This window comes from Canis lupus, chromosome 26 (assembly GCF_011100685.1).
Source record: "Canis lupus familiaris isolate Mischka breed German Shepherd chromosome 26, alternate assembly UU_Cfam_GSD_1.0, whole genome shotgun sequence".
NCBI classification, from domain to species: Eukaryota; Metazoa; Chordata; class Mammalia; order Carnivora; family Canidae; genus Canis; species Canis lupus.
The window spans coordinates 2,844,349-2,863,671 of record NC_049247.1 but is presented as its reverse complement, the minus strand read 5'-3'; the positions used below and the strand labels follow the sequence as shown (position 1 = coordinate 2,863,671).

Here is a 19,323-nt window from a genome sequence, read left to right as displayed (position 1 = left end):
TGTTTGTTTGTTTATTTATAAAATTTATTTATTCATGAGAGAGAGAGAGAGAGAGAGAAAGAGAGAGGCAGAAATACAGGCAGAGGGAGAGGCAGGCTCCATGCAGGGAGCCCGACGTGGGACTCGATCCCAGGACTCTAGGATCACACCCTGGGCTGAAGGCAGCGCTAAACCACTGAGCCACGGGGGCTGCCCGGAAATGAACATTTTGAAGTATCAGTGGGATATTTAGCTTCATTGCGTGACTTGATAGATTTTCTTGGGTTTACATTTTCCTAAGATCATGGGAAAAGGGGAGGGGCTAAAAGAAAAACAAGGATCTCATCTTCTTTTTTTTAAATAATAAATTTATTTTTTATTGGTGTTCAATTTGCCAACATATAGAATAACACCCAGTGCTCATCCCATTAAGTGCCTCAAAATGGATGAAAGATCTAAATGTGAGACAAGATTCCATCAAACTCCTAGAGGAGAACACAGGCAACACCCTTTTTGAACTCGGCCACAGTAACTTCTTGCAAGATTCGTCCACGAAGGCAAAAGAAAAGCAAAAATGAACTTTTGGGACTTCATCAAGATAAGAAGCTTTTGCACAGCAAAGGATACAGTCAACAAAACTAAAAGACAACCTACAGAATGGGAGAAGATATTTGCAAATGACGTGTCAGATAAAGGGCTAGTTTCCAAGATCTATAAAGAACTTCTTAAACTCAACACCAAAGAAACAAACAATCCAATCATGAAATGGGCAAAAGACATGAACAGAAATCTCACAGAGGAAGACATAGACATGGCCAACACGCACAGGATCTCATCTTCATTGTGAGCTTTGGTCCCAGCAGCTGAGGCCACGCTGAGGTCAGAGCCGGTGGTCGGCCCCGGCCCCCGCTGGGAAGGGGCAGGAGAGCCCCGTCCCCTCCCTTCCCTGCGGCTGCCCGGAGGGTGGGCACAGCGAGGTAGGCCTGAGCCGCCACGGCACCTGCAGCCCCGAGTCCTCCGAGGGCACGCGGGGAAGGCGCCAGCAGCGCGGCCGGGAGAGCCAGGTGGCACAGAGGCCTCTGGGGCGAGTCTTGGGGGATGGAACAAAGCAGACAGTCCTGGGCCAGCTAATTAGTTCACAGCGGCAGGCAAGGGGTCCCCCGTGTTTTCCTTAAGCTGGTCTCAGAATCAAGAAGAGGCCCCACTGTCTAGGTGGTGCATCTGTTCTGCTTTTCCAGACCAGGTCCCCGGGGGCACCTGACGGGGTGGGGGGGAGGAATCCTGTTGCTTCCCCACACCCCCAAGTTCTCACCTCAGCATGAAGGTCTGTTCTCAGGAAGCCAGCCACTCAGCGAACTAAGTAGCATCTAATGAATGTATTGTATTTAACGGGCTGTATCAATCAGGTTGCTGCTACAGTAATAAATAAAGCACAAGAGCAGTGGTGTAAGGAACACAGATCTATCTCATGTCAAGAGGGGCATGTGAGGGTGGGGTGCTCTGCAGGCTACACTCCTCCTGCCACCACGGGGGCCAAGTGTGGGGAACTCCCACTCACTCCTCATAGCCCCCATTGGGATGTTACTATGCACAGTCCTCGTCACTGTTGTTACTGTGCACAGTCCTTGTCACTGTTGTTACTGTGCACTGTCCTCGTCACTGTCAGTCACAGGGTCCCAAGTGCACCACAAGGCAGGCTTGGACTGCCCCAACTCCCATGTGCCCAAAAACTTCCAGTACAGGGAGGGGGTGCTAGAGAGGAAGGGATCCCCTTCCTGTCTCCTTCCCCCGGCAGGAGAGAGCCGGGGAAGTTCTGCTCGTCAGCAGACTTTGCAGACACTCGTGTGTACAGCATGACTGGCACAACCCTGAGATTAATCTGGGAAGAAGAGGGACACTGAGTTCATACTGCACTCTGCATGCAGAAGCTCAGAAAATCAAAGTAAACCAGCAAAGGTCTTAAGAAAGAGACAAGGGCAGGTATTATCATCTGTGTGTCTCCTGAGGGCAGGTATTGCTTCTGACTTACTTTTCCCTCCTGTAAAGTGACCAAATCTGGACTTGCCTATTTGGCCCAGAGGAAGAGGTTGGTGTCACATCCATATGGTGCAGCAGTTAGCTAGATGCCTTTTTAGAATTTCCCTGGCAACAGTTCAGTTTCCTGGTTCCCACCACGTGACCAACTTAATTTATTAGATGATGCCTTTATCACCTCTGTTCTATAAACCATTCATTGTCCATCTGTTTTCCCATCAATCCATCCAAACATAAAATCATCTGTCCATCTGTTCACCTATCCATCCATCCATCCATCCATCCATCCATCCATCCATCCATCCTCCTCATCTCCCCATCAATCTATCTCCCATCCCCCCATCCATCCACCCAAAAATGCTTGCTTACTGGCTGCTGACTTGCTAGGCATGGCTCCAGTCATGGGGTATATAGCAGAGAGCAGGTTGGATGAGATCCTTGCTCTTTTGAAGTATATTCTATAAGGTAAGGCACACAACAAGCAAGAGAGAACATACTTAGAAAGCACAGCTCCAGAGTGCCCTGAGAACCATGAAGGGTAGAAAGGGAGAGGGTTGGGTGGGGAAGGAAGAGGAGGGCGAAGCTTCTTTAAGGTCATCAGAGCAGGCCAAGGGAAGGGACGTAGGAGCTGGGGGCTGAATGATGAGGAGAGCTTACACAGGCAGAGGTTCCAAGGTGCAGATGAGCCTGTTTTATGAGGGGAAAAGACCAAAGGAGACCAATGAGTCTGGGACTTAGTGGGAGAGCAGGACAGGGGCGGGATGAGGATGGGGTGATGGGTGGCACCACGTCACTGGGTGCCTGTGGGCCTTGGTCTGGACTCTGGACTCCACTGGAGGACGTATAGGCATCATTGGAGGGTTTTAAGCTGGGAGTGACATGATTTATGTTTTAAAAAGGTCACTCTATTAATTTTCTTTTAACAAACATCAACTGTCTACTTCATAGATTCATTTAAAAGCCATGAAATACTCTGAATGCAGGGAGAGCAACGTAGAACAAGGCAGGAGCTTTTAAAGTTATGAACCAAACCACGGTGCTTTGAGTCCGTTTGCATAACTGGTGGATCAGACTTGACTGAACATCAGAGAAAAGCAGCCACAAGAAATCCAAAGTCTGGCAGATCGAGAAAGAGGCAGTGACACAGAGCATGTGGCCCATGGGACCCTCAGGGGGACCCAGCCGGAGTGGTGGGGCTCCACTGTACTCTTCACGCAGGTTATCTCTGAAGAAGGCTTGGTCTCCCTTCCACAGCCTGGCCCTCGATTTTCTGGAGTCCTGTATTTATGGCTCCAGCATGGGGGGTGTGGAAAAAGCAAGGAAACAGTAGCACATCAACTGCGTCAACTGTGTGGCAGGACCAGATCTATTCTTACGGCAAAAGTCTTTTGATTTTCCTCTTGGACACCGTCCCCTCTCTGTTCTGAGCCCATGTGGTGTAGCCCATGTGGTGTAGATGGGGGCTTACTCCCTTCCCAGCTTCCAGGCCTGGAAGGAGATACCCGTGAGCAAGGCCTGGGCCCTCTGAGCTTGCAGGCGACAGATTTGATTTCACTTCAGCTTGTGATGCAAACAGGCCTTCAGGGGTCAATTAAGGGCCTTTTTCTGAAGATGAGGGGACGGCTTCTGTCTTTACTCAGATTCTTAGCTGGGAAACTAACATGGCTGGAACTTCTGGAAGCCCTTGTGTGGAAGAGCTCTGCCTGAGAATGAAGTCAAACAGGTAAGCGCAGAGCTTGGACATGGTGCAGGTAACACAGGACCCCCCAGATCAACCACTCTGGGAGTAGGACGCACCTTTGCTTGTGCAGCCTTCAGAAGACTAAATTCTGTGTTTCTATTGTTTTTCCTTTCTGAAGCCCAGTTAAAAATTTTTTTAAAAATATCATTTGCAATGAAAAGATTCTCACTAAATCCAACATCAAGACCGGTCTTCTTCCCATCTGAGGGGACTGCTTCGTCCTTGGAATAGGGTAGAATCATATCCCTGAACCCCCAAGTTATACTGCAGTCCTGGCCCTCAGAACCTGTGAATATGACTTGATTAGGAAAGGGTCTCTGCAGATGGAAGTGAGTTACGATGTGGTCAAACTAGAACAGGGCAGATCCTAATCCAGTGACTTATGTCTGTGTAGGAGGAGGACTATTTGGACCCAGGGAGCAGACAGAAGGAGGTGTGGTGACAGGACATTGCCAGGACCACCAGTACCTAGGGCAGAGGCATGCATGGCAGACTTGATCATAGCCCTCAGGGGGATCCAACTCTGCCAACACACTCGGATATGGGGCATCTGGCTGCCAGGACAGTGGGGCAGTTCCTATTGTTTTAAGTCTCCCAGTCTATGGACAGTTGTTATGGCAGCCCCAGGGAAATGAACACATCTCCCCAAATTCATGTAGCTCTGGCCTTTTCCTTCTCCTACTCATACATGTATGACACACATATTTGTGTTTTTTCCCTCATAAACACATAAGTTGGGGCCAGATATAGGGCAGGTGTAAGGCCAGATTTGGTGCAGGGGTATGGCAGGTATAGGGCCAGATGTAGGGCAGGTGTAGGGCCAGGTATAGGGCAGGTGTAGGGCCACATGTAGGGCAGGTGTAGGGCAGGACTTTGAGAGGAGGGTCTTGGTTCAGGCAGGAGTTCTACTGCTCCAAGGCAGACTTCCATTAGACCTCTGGCCACAGCATCCTCTTCCCACTACCCATTTCTCCATCACCCCTTAGTCACCCCCAGGGCAAATCCAAATCATCCATGATCGCTGGACTTGGGGACACAGGCTGCCCTGGGGTGTACTCCTGGTCACTCCCATCCTACCAGAGCCCTGCTGGCTGCTGCTACAATGGCTGGGGGGATCCCCTGGAGAGGAGATCATGACCATACCTGGGAAGTGACTAACAAGGTCATTCACAGTTCTGAACCTTCCCAGAGGAAACAGATACATGCTCCCTGGCACTCTCAGGGTGTCCTGGCACAGCCCCGCTTGTAAAGTGGGTGTGGACAGAGGGTATGTAAAGACTTTTGTGGACGGGCTCATGGTGGGCCCCTGCCCAATGCTGGGTTGGCCTGTGTTGTAGTCAGCTGCCCTCAATCTGCTCACAAGTGGAGCTGCCCAGACCTTGGGCCAGAGATGGGCATTATAGGTTGAAATGTGTTCCCCCAAATTCTTGTGTTGCAGTCCTAATCTTCAGTAGTAGGTGGGACTTTATTTGGAAACAAGATCCTTGCAGATGCAATTTGTACCCCACTCCGATACACCTGGTGTCCTGATAAAAGGATGAATTCAGACACAGATGCACACACAGCGTGTGGAAATGCCATGTGAACATGAGGGCGGTGTGGGGGTGAAGCATCTACAAGCCAAGGAGTGCCAACGACGGCCAGCAAATCAGCAGGAGCTGGAGAGGGGCCTGGAACAGTCTCCCCCACGGCCTCAGAAGGAGCCGACCCTGCTGCCGGCTGACCCTGGGACTTCTAGCCTCCAGACTGTAAGAAAGGAAATTTCTGTTTTCACAGCCCCAGGTCTGGGGAAGCGTGGAGGCGGCCCTGGCGGCCCAACTCACCTGACGACAGACCAACCACGACAGGCCAGCCACGACCAACACGAAGGGCACGGCTCCTGCTGCTCTGGGGGTCTCCGTCAGCAGGTGGGGAGCTCACTGGCTCCAAGGGCCCCACGGGAGCAGAAACAAGGATGCAGGCGGGTGTGGGGGAAAGCAGGACAGCTGCACTTTATTCACATTCAAAAGGCACTCTGTTGGAAAAGCGTTTTGTCAAGACTTTCAGATCGCTTCTTCTTTCTTGAGTTCCGAGCACAGAGACGGCGTTACAGGCTGTGTGAAGTCGTGTTTGTTAGACAACAACGGTCTGTGTTTTCATGGGAGACACACAGGGCTGTTCTCTCTTTCGAACAGCAATAGACTTTTCCCTAATTGTCTTGGGAACACACAACGTCCCTCTGCCTATATTTTCTTTTTGCACTTTTGGGTAGAGATGTGACCAGGAAGGACTACTTCTCTATTCTAGGGAAAGTGATAGCAAAGATGGCAAGTCAGTCAGGGAGACAATCTGGGTGTCCTGTCCGGAGGTGGCAATAGCAAATCCACTGTTTCCAATGAGGGCCAAGTGGGGTTGTAAGCCTCATTTTACCAAAGTGTCTGTTTTCAAAAGAAAATAGTTCAATATTGACTCAGTTTTTGTCTATTCTGTAATCTGTTTTATCATCCTTTCTATAATTTATGATGGATCTGAAATTTATTTTGATGTCATCCCTTGCCTGGTTAGCTGTAACATTCTCAAGAGCAGTCATGTCACATTCAGTGCACCATCTCCAGTGCCTGCAACAGGTCTAAGCACATGGTAGGTGCTCAGTAAATACCAGGTGAATAAGTAAGTGATCTATCATTTGATACTGTTGCATGGATCCAAGGATTTCATACAACTTCTCTTTCTGTGGAATGGTCTCAGGCTGCATTTGGCCATTGGAGGAATCTAAAAATCAGCCTTTTTCATTCAGCCCAGAGCCACCGTGGGCACACCTCAGGAAGCTGACATCTGAATATATGTGTGAGATCCAAAGGAAGGACAGCAATTTTGCTTGCTGCAGCCCAGAGGGAGCTGGGATATACGCTTGCCTGACATGGTTCTCACTTACCACCATCAGTCAGCAGGCTTTTAGCAGGGAATTGCACATGTGATTTATTTGAAAATCCTTTCAGGTCTTGAAGGACAGATAGTTAGTACATAATACACTTTGTCATCATGTGTCAACATTGTCTTGATGCAGAGAGTAACATTACACCATGTAAGAGTGTAATTGGATTGTGCTGGGATCCTTAAATCTGCATTTTCATTTACCAAAGCCACAGCATTTGGAGAGCCATCTGCAATCGGGCGCCAGCCCCTCGGAGGGTTTCAGTGTGTAGAAAAAAAAAGGACAGCCATAAAGCTGCTGAATGCAAACTTTATATTTACAGTCGGTAAGTGTATAAACATATATTACATTCTTACGATCTACAATACATTCTGCAGGGGGATGGATGTGAGAGTGGGCAGCAGCTGCCACATGAAATTGGACATCACGCAGGTACGAAGGGAAAGAAATATCAGGAAGTCGACTGAAAGCAAAGGAGAGTCATGGAGAAGGGCTGACAGTGTCATCGCCCAACCAGACAAGGTGAGTAGACTCGGGGACGGGAGCAGGTGGCTCAGGGCTGCTGGAATCCCAGTGGAAGAGCAAATGGGGAGCACCTCATTTAGGGGGTGCTAAGGTGGGAAGGCTGAGCTGGTGGAAGTGACACCCGTGATCTAAGGGGAATTCAATTATATTCATTAGAGAGGGGGTGTGAGGAAGGAGGAAGGGGAGAAGAAGAAGGAAATGAGAAGGGGGAGGGAGAGACACAGAGGAAGCAGAGAAATAGGGTCAGGGAGAGACAGAGACACAGAGAGAAGGAGAGAAAGCAGAGAAGAGCATCACGGAGCAGAAAGACAAAGTGACAGAGGGCAGGGACTGGGAGAGAGCCGGCCTCGCTGTGCTCCCCCTGCTGTGCTCTCTGGGTCTGGCCCTCCTTGCCTGGGACCTCCTGCTCCTCCCGCCTTGGTGGGAGCTGGAGCCGGGACAGGAACCCGCTCCTCTCTCCCCACACCTGACCTTCTTACCGGCTCCATACCTGTGCAGGGAGTTTGGGACACATTCAAAATCACTCTGATTTCAAACAACCACATTAAAGCTCTCAGGACAGGCAGGGCCTCTCTCTCTCCCCCAAGGGCAGGCACCTCTGTCCCTCCATCTGTCCAAGCCCGCACAGGGGTATGGATGGGCCTCCTGAGGCCCACCTGCAGCACGGCGGGCCCCGGCTCACCCAAGCTCCCCAGTGCCCCCCACACCACACCGACACCCACGTTAATCTCTGCAGCTGGGTCCGGGGGGACCCAGTGTGGACGGAGACCTGGTGTGGCCGTCCACAGGGCCGTCACAAAACGGCTCTCTGGTCCTTCCAGAGGAGCAGAGGGACCAGTGTCCCTTGGTGTTGAATTCGCCGTGACAACCGCTTTTCCTCTAAGATCCGCCTCTTCAAGGAAAGGACACGAGTGATGTTTGCCTGGTGGGCCCACTGCAGAATGTCACCTGGAACTGATGCACAGGCCACGGGGAGAGGGTGGGTGCTGGAAAGGCACCCAGTGCCTACGGGTGAGCGGCAGCTTTTAGAAAGCTGGCAGGGCAGTGGAGTACAGATTCAAACACAGCGATCTTGCCCCCCAAAGCCTGGTTCTTTGAACAGGATTGACATCCTGTGCCCTATATCCCTCGTTTATAAAGAAAGAAATGCCCCACATTGCCCAGAGGGTTTGTTCGTTTGTTCTGGATATCTAGTTACAAAAAGACTTGTGGCCTACTTGCCCATGTGCTCCCCTTCAATGCCTGTCAGCAGCTGCAGTGCCTGGGTCTAGGGAAGATGACATCCCGCCGTGACACCCGCTGGGAGCTGCCCACACTCAGGACGCTGCCCCTGGTCCCACTCGCGATGGGATGTGTGCCTCGGCTCAAATCACTCACTGCCTCCCATCCATCCACTCCCATCGATGCCCCTGAGTCTTGGCGTTCTGCAGTCTGCGGATAGTGAATTCTGGACCCATGTGGATTCCACAACATCCACAGGGCTTTGATTAAAGAGAGAAAGAGAGGGGCGGACAGAGGGGGGCTGTTCTCTCCTGGAACCTCTCAGAAGCTCAGTGATTCAGAACTCATTTTTTCTTCCAAGTTTTAAAAATCTTGCTGTGCACAATCCGTCTCGTAACACCGGCCAAGACACTGGATGCCAGAACGTGTGCACCAATCCTGACATGGGATAGGTGTTGTCTACCAGGGCTCTCCTGATATCGGGGCGATCTTATGTGGTCCTGTCACTTCACTCTTTCCCGGGGACACCCTTGCCACACATCCCCAAATTAAAGGCTGAGAGGTGAGTGAGAACCAGCGTCTGCAAGTGTCCGGCTACACATCCTCATGTAACCTTTCCATGTAGCTGTGTGGCTGTCTGCTCTCCTCAGGGTCCAGGTCCTGGCAGACCCAGCTCACATCCTCACCACTGGTCGATATGGAGTTCACAGTGGGACATCCTTCATCCGAGGGGATGGTGGTGAACGTGGTGAATTTTACTCTTTTCCGTTTCGAGGTAGGGGACGTTGGGGGCTCACTTTTCTGATCCTTCCCATCAGCAGCTGGGGGTCCCGAGCATTTGAACAGCTGCCCATTGATACTCTGCTGGGAGTTTGTGCTGAGGAGATACTTACTCTCTTCGAAATCCATGCCCCTGTCAATGGCAGTGATCTGCTCATCTTGGGAGGACGCAAAGTTCGTGTGGATCTCCAGCAGTTCCGACCGGTGGCTCAACCCAACCCAGTCGTGGGAGTGACTCATACCTTCTTGCTCCTCGAAGGGAACCTGTTTGCGCCTGTACTTCAACGCAAAGGCCACGCAGTTGATGAGGAAGACCATAATGGCCAGACAGAAGACCCCCAGCAGAGCGTACATGCCGATCTCCAGGTCACTCAGCCCTTTGGATGCCTGGGTGAGGCCATTCTCGTCCATCTCCCCATTGTCTCTGGGCAGGTCCCCCTGGGTGGGGAAGCTGGTGAGGTCGATGGGGATGGTCTGCAGATGGCTGTCATCAATTAAGAGGCTTCCCTGGCTGTTCTTTCTCTGGAACGTTGACTTCTCTGTTGTAGATCCTCTTCCTTCCACGAGCCCCATAGAAGAACTGCCATAGGACTGTCCCCCCTGACTCCCCCATTCTTGAGAGGGTTTTTTGGCTCTTCTGTCACCAACATTATCTTCTAGGTGAACTCCTGAGCCAGTGTATCTGCTGTCACTGGCATTGGGGTTAGCATCATTTTGGCCAAACTTAACTTTGACATTGGCTGTTCCCACAGCCAGCACACTCTTCCGCTTGGATTTCTGGCATGATTCGCTAATGATCATCTCAACTTTCACCAGAGCACCCTGCCCTTCGGTTTCAGCAGCGATTACAGGCCACTTGAATTTGGGGTCTTGGTGGATGGAGACCACTTTCTCATCCAGGGATGTGGTCACCAGGGAGAAGTCTTTCCCATCGTAGATATCCAAGGGGGTGATGGAGCCGTCACTGAACTGGACCCAGCAACTGATGGCTGCTTCCTGTCAAATAAAATAAGTCAATGAGCACGGGCCCCAGAGCTCACAGAACACCAAGTCTTTGTAAAGTAGGCATTCAGTGGCAAAGATGATGCAACAAGAACAATCACTTTAAAGCAGTGCGGAAATAAGAGACCACATGCACGAGGGTCATGGAAAAGAACCGATGCTCATGAAGATGCAAAACCAAAAGAACACAACACGGCATTGACATGACAGCAAAGCAGGGCCCATACCAAACACTCCATAATCAGATCTACTTTTCATCCCTGAACAGTTGAAAGAAAGATGGAATCTTTAGGTGGTGCAAGATCTACTTCTGCGTAACCATAAATCACATGTCAAAGGATGTTCCTGGTTAGTGAGATCACTTATGAATGTCACTTATTTTTTTAAAAATATTTTATTTATTTATTCATGAGAGACACAGAGAGAGGCAGAGACACAGGCAGAGGGAGAAGCAGGCTCTATGCAGGGAGCCCGATGTGGGACTCGATCCCAGGACCCCGGGATCACGCCCTGGGCCGAAGGCAGATGCTCAACCACTGAGCCACCCAGGTGTCCCAAGTGTTACACATTTAAATGGAAAATACTTATTACATTATTTTTGGCCAAGGTCTGTACACATTTCAATCTCTTGGTGCTTTAGATCAACTTTCCTTGGGACGAGTCAGACCAGGCAAACCATAACAGAGGAGTTAATCTCTGACTTAATGCGAGCCTTTAATTTCAGGGAAGCTGTCACTGTGCTTGACAGTGAACTGGTGACCCCATTGCTTCCTCTCTTCCCTAGATCTTGGAGAACCTGCTCTACCCAGAGCCCAAAAGAATGAATAGCCTGGAGAGGCACATGACCCCACACACCCAGCCACAATGCCATGGTGGATTGGACCAGGGACAAAGTGGCCATCAGAGCTGTTCATCTCAGCAGCTCTGAGCCAGTGGCTATCTCTTTCTCTCTCTCTCTCAAATTTGAAATAAGACAGATGGAAGTGAAGACTTAGCTGTGGGAAGACAAGTGAAGGCTCAGGTAAGACTGGGGGGCGGGGCAACCAGAATAAGCAAATGTCTGGGCCCAACATTTATCACAGGGAAAGGAAAAAAATACACCAAAACAAAGCCACAGGGGAGGGAGTGTGGGCATGTGGATACCCCACCTCCTCTGAGTTCCTGCAGCTGGGGTCTGTGAAACCCTGGTAATAAACCCCTCGTTTTTCGAGCTTGCTTGAGTGGATTTCTCTTTCTTGCAACCAAAGAACTCCCAGGGGACCATGAGTGAAGCCAGGTTTCTTCCGGAGCTGTTTGGTCTCTGGAAGTAGGAAGAACCCCTCCAGTGTGATGGGTGGCTTCTGGTCCTCTTGCAGCTCTGCCACTAAATACTGCTATTGTCAGGTATTGGCTTAGACCAGCCACTCACTACAGAATGCTGCCAAGACACAGCGCAAGGGCCCCTGGGCATGACACTGATTCAACCGGGTTCTTCCAATCTGCCATGAAATTGGAGCAGGAAACTCAAACGCCATTGGATTTCCCAAAACCTAAGTGTCAGAGCCAAGTGCATGCGTGGACTAAGGGCCATCCAAACCAAGTATGGGCAGACCACAGGGTAGTGTGTTCAGCTCTGCATGTTGGAAATGGATTAGCTCTTTGGCCTCATTCTCACTGTCTTATTGCTTCCTTAACTCCTGACAGGCGGTTGCCTGGTTTTTATCACCCCACGAAGAGAGAAACCAGCCCCCAGTTATTTCTCCTTTGTTATCTGTGCCTTGAATCCTGGCTGGCATTCTGCCCTGAGAAAAAGGAGGTTTGTCTTTGGCAAGAATTCATATCTGTTACTGGAATCATCTACGTTCAAGGGTTTTATAATCCAAACCCCGGCACACAACAACCATAGTGAAGGGACAGAAGGATTAGCTAAGCCCTGATGAGCGCTGAGTGACAAGTACAGGCTGGGATAAGAGGACAAGTCTGGCTCAACTTGGAGCACGGTCACAGCCTCAGCAGTGCTGGGGGTGGGGGTACTGGGGGTACAGCTGCCAGGAAGGCTTCCCACCCAGAATGGAGGCTGCCAGGAACTCCCCACATGTCCCGGAGGCTCTCCAGCACCCCCACCAGGGGACAGTCCCGCTTCACAAGCCACAGGGAGAATCAGCAGCTGAGACCACTGTCTTGTTGCTCAGCAAGCTTCACCAAAGCTTCCATACTCCCTCCATAAAATAAAGCTTACCCACCTCTAATGAGGGAGAAGGACCTATAACATTTGCAAATGTCCTGTTTCCAGCGCCTGTTGGAAAGCATCATGTCGACACACAAAAACACTTGACATCCACATAGCACACTGTCAGCAGACACTGGTCTCAAATACAGAGAAAGGAGATGCTGATGGACATCACCACAGGCCCCCTACTCCCACCCTGAGCTAACTGCAAACCTGCTGAGAGCAACTCCTCCGATCTCCCATATCGCCCCAGGCCCGCTACCCCATTTGCCTCGTGGGGACCGAGCAGCCAGCTGTGGGCACCTCCTGGCATCCCCTCTGTTTCACCACTGAGTGAAGGCAGCCACATCCGGGGCAGTGTGGGCAGCAGAAGAGAGGGAGGCAGTCCAGGCGACTACCTGAACGCACTTGGCATTGTGGTTAATGGGGAGTGGAGTCCTTGTCCAGCCCCTAATCTCCTGGCGCCCTATAATCTTTTACCCTGGGCAAACTTTTTTTTCCTTGTAGCTCTGCTTAGGGGAGCTCGGAGGCATGAGCCAGACAGTCACCTGCCTCTCAAACCCCTCTTCAGGCTGAGAAACCCACGACATGAGATCCCACTGTTCTATGGAATTCCCCAGTTGGTGACTCCACCAGATAGGTAACCTGATCTAACGTGTGACCACACTCCACAATGTGACCTTGAGCGATATATGACTCACTCGGTGTAGGACCTGCTCGATGAATCACTCTACCTAACATGTGATCTGGCCTGACTTTGGGATTCTTCCGGATGTCTCACTCACATGATGCGTGACCTCCTCTGATGTGTGACCGACCTGATGTGTGACCTAACCTGATGTATGATTCACCTGGTGTGTGACATAACCTGATATGTGACCTCACCTGATGTGTGACCCACCTGATCGGTGTCCCACCTGGTGTGTGACCCCAGCCCTGCCCCTGTACCTGTCTGGGTCTTTGCAGAAGCTCCTGAGCCACTGCAGTAGCAAAGATGGCTTTGTTGCTCCCTGGGCTGAGCTGTAGGGAGAGTGACAGCCCTGTCACCAGCTGGACCCCAAGGTCTGTGATGGTCACCTTCTCATCTAGCACGGTGATGGTCTTTTCTGCCAAGATGGCATCTGACAGAGGTGACAGGATCTGAAAGGCAGAACCAACATGTAAAGAAAAACTTTCTGTGGTCCCAGAATTTCCTCCAATGGCATAAATGATGCTCACGGAGACAGACGAATGAGCCAGAAAGAACAGAATGGGTCTTTTCCATTGAAGTCTTCTTCCAAAAGACATATCTCTCTTATGAAAATATAATGTATTTTTAAAGTAACAGAAAGGTGGTGTCTGGCAGCAGATGGGGGGACCTGGTGCCTCACCCCACTCTACGGACAAACCTCACTACCCACTAGGCACCACCATGGTCCTTCAGAGGAGGAGTTAACATTGTCATTCACTGAGTGCTAGGTTTATGATTCTTGTACTGCACTGCCATTTTTCTGTTATCTAGTGCATATTTTATTTAAAATTATTTTACTTAAATAATTGATTTAAGAAATTTCACAGCATCAAGGAGAAATGATTTTGACGTGCTAGCTACATATTTATATGTTTCTCTCTTACATATGAGAGGGGAGACTGTGTCTGTGTGTCACCTGCGTCATCTCATGTATCACAGCTCACATTCCATACCTTGGGAAACACTGAGCTTTTGGGAGACCAGCTGACATCCCCAGAAACAGAGCTGTGAGTCTCTACTGTGGGTGCTAACATCCCAGAGTCTCATTTCTCCCGTGGACACCTATGGCATCCAGAGGAAATGAAGCTTATTCTCCACTTAGATCCTGCAGAGGAAATCTTGCTTTTGTGGAGCCGCTTGTCCTGCTCACCCCGCACTCAGGTTTGAAGAGTTAGCTTTGCTCCCCGTGGACGTAACCCTGGATGGCATGGCTTCCAGGTTCTTCAACCTGCTTTCCCTACATACTTCTCCCTGCGAGGTGGTGCTGATAATTATGAAGACAAATGTCAATATGGCAGTTTCCCCAAGATCTCTTAAATTCGTTTATCAAGCTCCACATTTCTATCCAAAAACCAGTTTCGGTCTCTAAGTCTGGTTGGGGCAATTCGAATGGCAGTGAGCATGAGATATGAGTCCCCAGAAGAAAGTGGACAAATGGATTTATAACCCAGGAGGACTGAGTGGGAATAAAGAAAAGGTCTCAGGACTTGCTGCCCCACCAGGACAGGGTCCGCGTTGAACACGTGGGAAGCTGGCCTACGTCCTCTACCGCAAGCCCTGACTTGTGCTATTATTCTTCTGGCCCTTATGCTACTGCTTAGGGGAGTGGTTAATGCCACGCTGGTTCCAATCTCTGACTAGTTCCAATACTGACACCTGGAGATTTAAACCAAAGATCTAAATCCCTTCAGTCTATCCACAGGTTTAGATCCTTCAATGAAAAGTCAATCGTGGAGGTTTTTGAGCTCTCGTCTAGGGCACAGATATGTTTTGTTTGACATAAATAAAACTTTAAAATAGAATTCATGGCCATGCTTTAAAAAATGAGAGGATTTCATGCAAAGAGATTTCTTGAGGGACACCTGGGTAGGTCAGCAGTTGAGTATCTATCTGCCTTTGGCTCAGGGTGTGATTCCAGGGTCCTGGGATCGAGTTACGCATCGGGATCCCCACAGGGAACCTGCTTCTCCCTCTGTCTATGTCTCTGCCTCTCTCTGTCCAGTGTCTTTCACGAATAAATAAAGAAAATCTTTAAAAAACAACAAAACAAAACAAAGAGATTTCTTGCTTTTCTGGAAAAGTTGCAACATCTGGCTGTGCTAGATTTGCATTTTCTTTGGCAGCTCTGTGGTGTGACTGGCAGCCCCGTCCTCCCCACACTCCTCATCAGGCCCCATCCTGTTCTCAGCACCTGGGGCCCAAGTGAGTTGCTGTCTTTTGGCTCACACCCAGCCTGCTTCGCTCACTGTCATCTTCTCTGGTCTTAGACACCATCGGATCATGTGACCCCTGGGTCACTTCAAATCCATTTATTTTCCTCCTCGAGTAAAATGATGTCTTTTATATACCAATCGATTTTCCAGAATGGATATGCTTTAAATCTTGCATAATCCAAACTTTCACTGATGAGCAGCAGTGTCAGAAACCCCACTGTCAGGCTAGTAGCAGGATCAGGGCAGCCATGGGGCAATCATATTTGTTCTTAGACAGGAGGTAGATGACTAAACCCAGGGGACCTCCTGGAACAGTGTCTGGGGGAGTGTTTTTTCCAAAACCCCATGTTGCACCCTTGTCCTCTCTCATCTATTCCTGGGGAACAAGTGCTTCCAAGATGATGAAGAGCATAACAACTTTGTTCCTTTCCTCAGCTTGCTTCTGAGATGTCCTAGTTTTCACATGGCCTGGGGTGGGATTTGAGGCAGCATGGCCTCACGGTGGGAGGGAACGCTGTTACACATGATGACGGTCAGTGGGGCGGGGCTCAGGGAGAAGCTGTTGGCCATGCCCACGGTCCCCATGAGGCCAACTCACATCCGGAGCTTTCTCTCCAAGGTGGTAACACCTGCCATGCTGTAGAGACAGACAGCATACTGAGCTTTCAGACATAAACCAACCAGAGAAGCCGTCCAGTGTTTGTCAAATGCAAACAACACGTGAGCAATTTCAAGACTCTTGTCATATCCTGACACCACTTATATAATTTAGGTGACAATCTCATTCACTCTAGAAAGAAATGTCCTAAGGAATGACAAACAGTTCTCATCTGGGAGAGAAGATGCAGGGATACAGAGACAGGGTCCTTGCCCTGGGGGTTGCTTACCTGAATGGTGGTCATCCCAAGCTCCTGGCCAATCAGGACTTGTCCCCCTCGCAGCTTGGCAATCCGGGGCTCCTCTACCTGCATGAAGTCATTCACTAGCTCCGTGATGTCCACCTGCCAGTCTGAGCCCAGCAGGTGGGCCAGGTGCCCGCCGCGGTCGGCCGCCTCGGCCACAAACTGGGTCAAGACCCGCACCATGGCATGCTGGTACTGGAGCGTGCAGCCGCGACCCCCCCTCCTGTCGTCGTCCTCCTCTTCCTCGCTGTCGCGAGCTGGCCTGTCAAAGAGTCAGTTCTGGTTAGTAGTTCTGACTTAGGCCAGGGGCAGGGGCTGTGCGTGGAGTGTGGCAGGGGCTGCAAAGGCGAGTGGGCAGTGAGCCAGCCTGGTGGGGCTCAGACAGTGCACGGGTGATACCCTGAATACCTGACCAAAGGTGCGACACGAGTCCTGACACTCTGAAGGAGCTGGTGTGGTCAGCAGTGCTCCAAGGTGTCCCCATTGAGCCCCACCTCCCGGAATGCAGTCGGTGGAATCTCCTCCCTTTGGCTGGGAGCTGCACCTAGTAACCTTCTTCCAGTGGAAGATTACAGCCAAAGTTAGGGGAGCTCACTTCTAGGATTCTGCTTTAAAAAGACTATGACATCTGTCTTGCTTGGTATTCTTTCCTTGGTCTTCTCTTGCTTGCCCTGATGGAGGGAGCTGCCATGTTGCGATCATCCTACGGAACTAGCCATCTGCCAGGACAACAGCCAACAAGGAAGCGGGACCCTCCGTTCCATAGCCTGTGAGGAGCCAGGGCTGCCGATGACCACGTGCGCTTGAATGCAGAGCCCTCCCCACCCTGAGCTCCACTTGGCATCCAGACCACAGCTGTGAGAAACCCGGCTACACCCAGGCTGTGTTCCTGAGGTGGAGACACTGTGAGATCATATGCATCTTCTTTAAGGCACTATGTTTGGGGACAAGGCATTGAGTTGTGCAGCATGAGGATGCTAGGGCTGTGTGGATGCCTGCTATCGCCCCATAAACGAGCACACAGGGGGTTAGTGTTGAACTCAAGGTAAGGTAACATGACAGTAAACACAGAAAGGACCGGGAAGCTTTGGCTTGGGGACCGATGTTAGCTGCTCCCCTCGTGTCTGACTCTTTCCGTACAGTCAGTTTTTTCTGGCACATCACGGCATCCAAACAACAGCCCGGGTCTGTGGCCAGACCTGAGCTAGACAGCCCTGACGCTGTGATGCGCCACGATCAGACTCAGCCAGTCCCCTGGCGCGTCCTCCCGGCCACACTAACCTCTCCTAACCCCAGTGGCTAAGGGGAGGATCCCTGCAGAAAACACCTCCTGGCCCTGCATCCTTGAAGCTGTCCCCTCTCCCAGGACCACAGGACAGACAGGTGGAGCTCCAAGGGCCGGGACGTAGAGAGTATCCCTCTGAGGAGTGCCAGCTCTCTTCCCCTGCGGAGCGCGCACACAGCATGAGTGCTCCCTTCTCTAATTGTCTACGCTCATTTTCGACTTTCTCCACGTGGCCAGCATGCGGGTCCTCAAGCATGCATTTCTCTAGGATGACAGAGTCCCTGAACAAAGAGCCTGTCCTCTTGCTACTCTCTTGGTCCCTGCTGACCCATGTGGATAAAGGAGACCTGTCCCCCTAGCAGATACCACCAGAGTAAAAGGCCAGGGCCATGGGTGACAGGCTCCGATTCCATCTCCGAGACCATGGAATCTCAGAGCTTCTGGGCAGGGGCACAGAAAGGGTGCCCAGGCCAGCCAGAGTCTGCTCCCAGGTCTCTCTACTGGACGTCTGTTGTTCATGTCTTCCCAGGATCAATTAGCCCTTTCTTCTGGTTTGGGTGGGATTGACCTCGTCCAGTTCCTCTGGCTCCAGCCAGGGGATGGTGGCTGAAACCTGGCCAGTCAGTGCATGTCATCACTACCATGACTGCTTCAGGAATGGGCACATAGCCCATGTGAGGCTAACCTAACTCCAGGACTTCTGCTGGGACCAAGGGGAAAGAGAGGATGCATTTTCCACAAATCTGGACCTGCAGGAGAAAAACCTGGTAGAGCAGGAGGCCAACATACAGCAAAGCAGCCTGAGAGGTGGGGACAGACAACATCCTTAGGCTGCCATTTGAATCCCTGGATCCAGCCATGCCTGAAATCAGCTAGTCTGCAAAGTTCCATTTTTAGCGAAGCATATTTGACTGGGGGCTCTGAAAGGGGGTTGTGACTAGCACACCCACCTTTTGTTGGAGATGATGGGCACCCTCCAGCCCTTGATCTGGTTGAGCTCGGTGTCTGAGACCTCAATCTGCAGCGGGAGCCGGGGAACCCACACTGTCATCTCCAGAGGGCTGCTCAGGTGCTGGTAGGTGAAGTTTACCACCACGTTCACCTTGCCTTTCATTTCCTTCCCATTGACAAAGACATAGTCACATCTGTCAGACACCTGTGAGGAGGAGAGAGGGGTGGGAAGCATGTGAGTTCTCACTGTCTCCCATCGCCTCGGGAACAGCAGACAAGGTGGAAGAGGTGAGGAAAAGTGCCCTCGCCCTTTGCGGGAGGATGAGCCCTGGCGTGGATGCCGCCCACTGCTCTCTGCTGCAGCACATTCAGTGGGCGTCCGACTGCTTCTCCTGGGACCCCTTCTTCTAGTCTGCACACAGCCCCCAGGCGCTGTGGGCACGCTGCTGACCTCTTTTGCTGCTCCTCCTCTGCCAGGTGGCCCATCCCTTGGGTGCCAGGAGCAGTGCCCTCAGCTACCTGGTAGCTGTGTGCTGCCCGTGTGCCTCTTGGCCCGCCAGCCCCTGTTTTGCCTGGAGGAGGGACAGTCTGGGTGCATGGCCACCACGCCAGGTGCCTCCTGTGGTCTGGCTGAGGCCAGTTTCACTGGAACCACCCTGCTGGGTTTCCCTCACCTGTGCACCTGTGGGTCCTGTGTTCTCTTGCTCCCATATGGATTTCCCCCAGAGAACATCCCTTCACAGTCATCGGGACGGATCTGATGCATACTCTTCATGGTTCCTTACTGAGTCCCTCAGGACTTCTCCCCACCTGCCCAACAGGGTCGCTACCCCCATT

The 19,323-nt window shown here is 51.2% G+C and overlaps 1 protein-coding gene across 1 annotated transcript in view; it reads right to left on the bottom strand.

Annotated features, from left to right (window-relative positions):
- Positions 1-679: 679 nt before the first annotated feature.
- The window catches only part of TMEM132D (transmembrane protein 132D), a 525,295-nt gene continuing 506,651 nt past the window's right edge, over positions 680-19,323 (bottom strand). Inside the window, exons 6-9 of the mRNA XM_038574733.1 lie at positions 18,486-18,691; positions 16,236-16,512; positions 13,354-13,545; positions 680-10,190 (exon numbers count right to left, since the gene is read on the bottom strand). Coding sequence (XP_038430661.1) covers positions 9,009-10,190; positions 13,354-13,545; positions 16,236-16,512; positions 18,486-18,691 — 1,857 coding nt within the window. The 3' untranslated portion in view covers positions 680-9,008. The remainder of the gene's footprint in view (positions 10,191-13,353; positions 13,546-16,235; positions 16,513-18,485; positions 18,692-19,323) is intronic.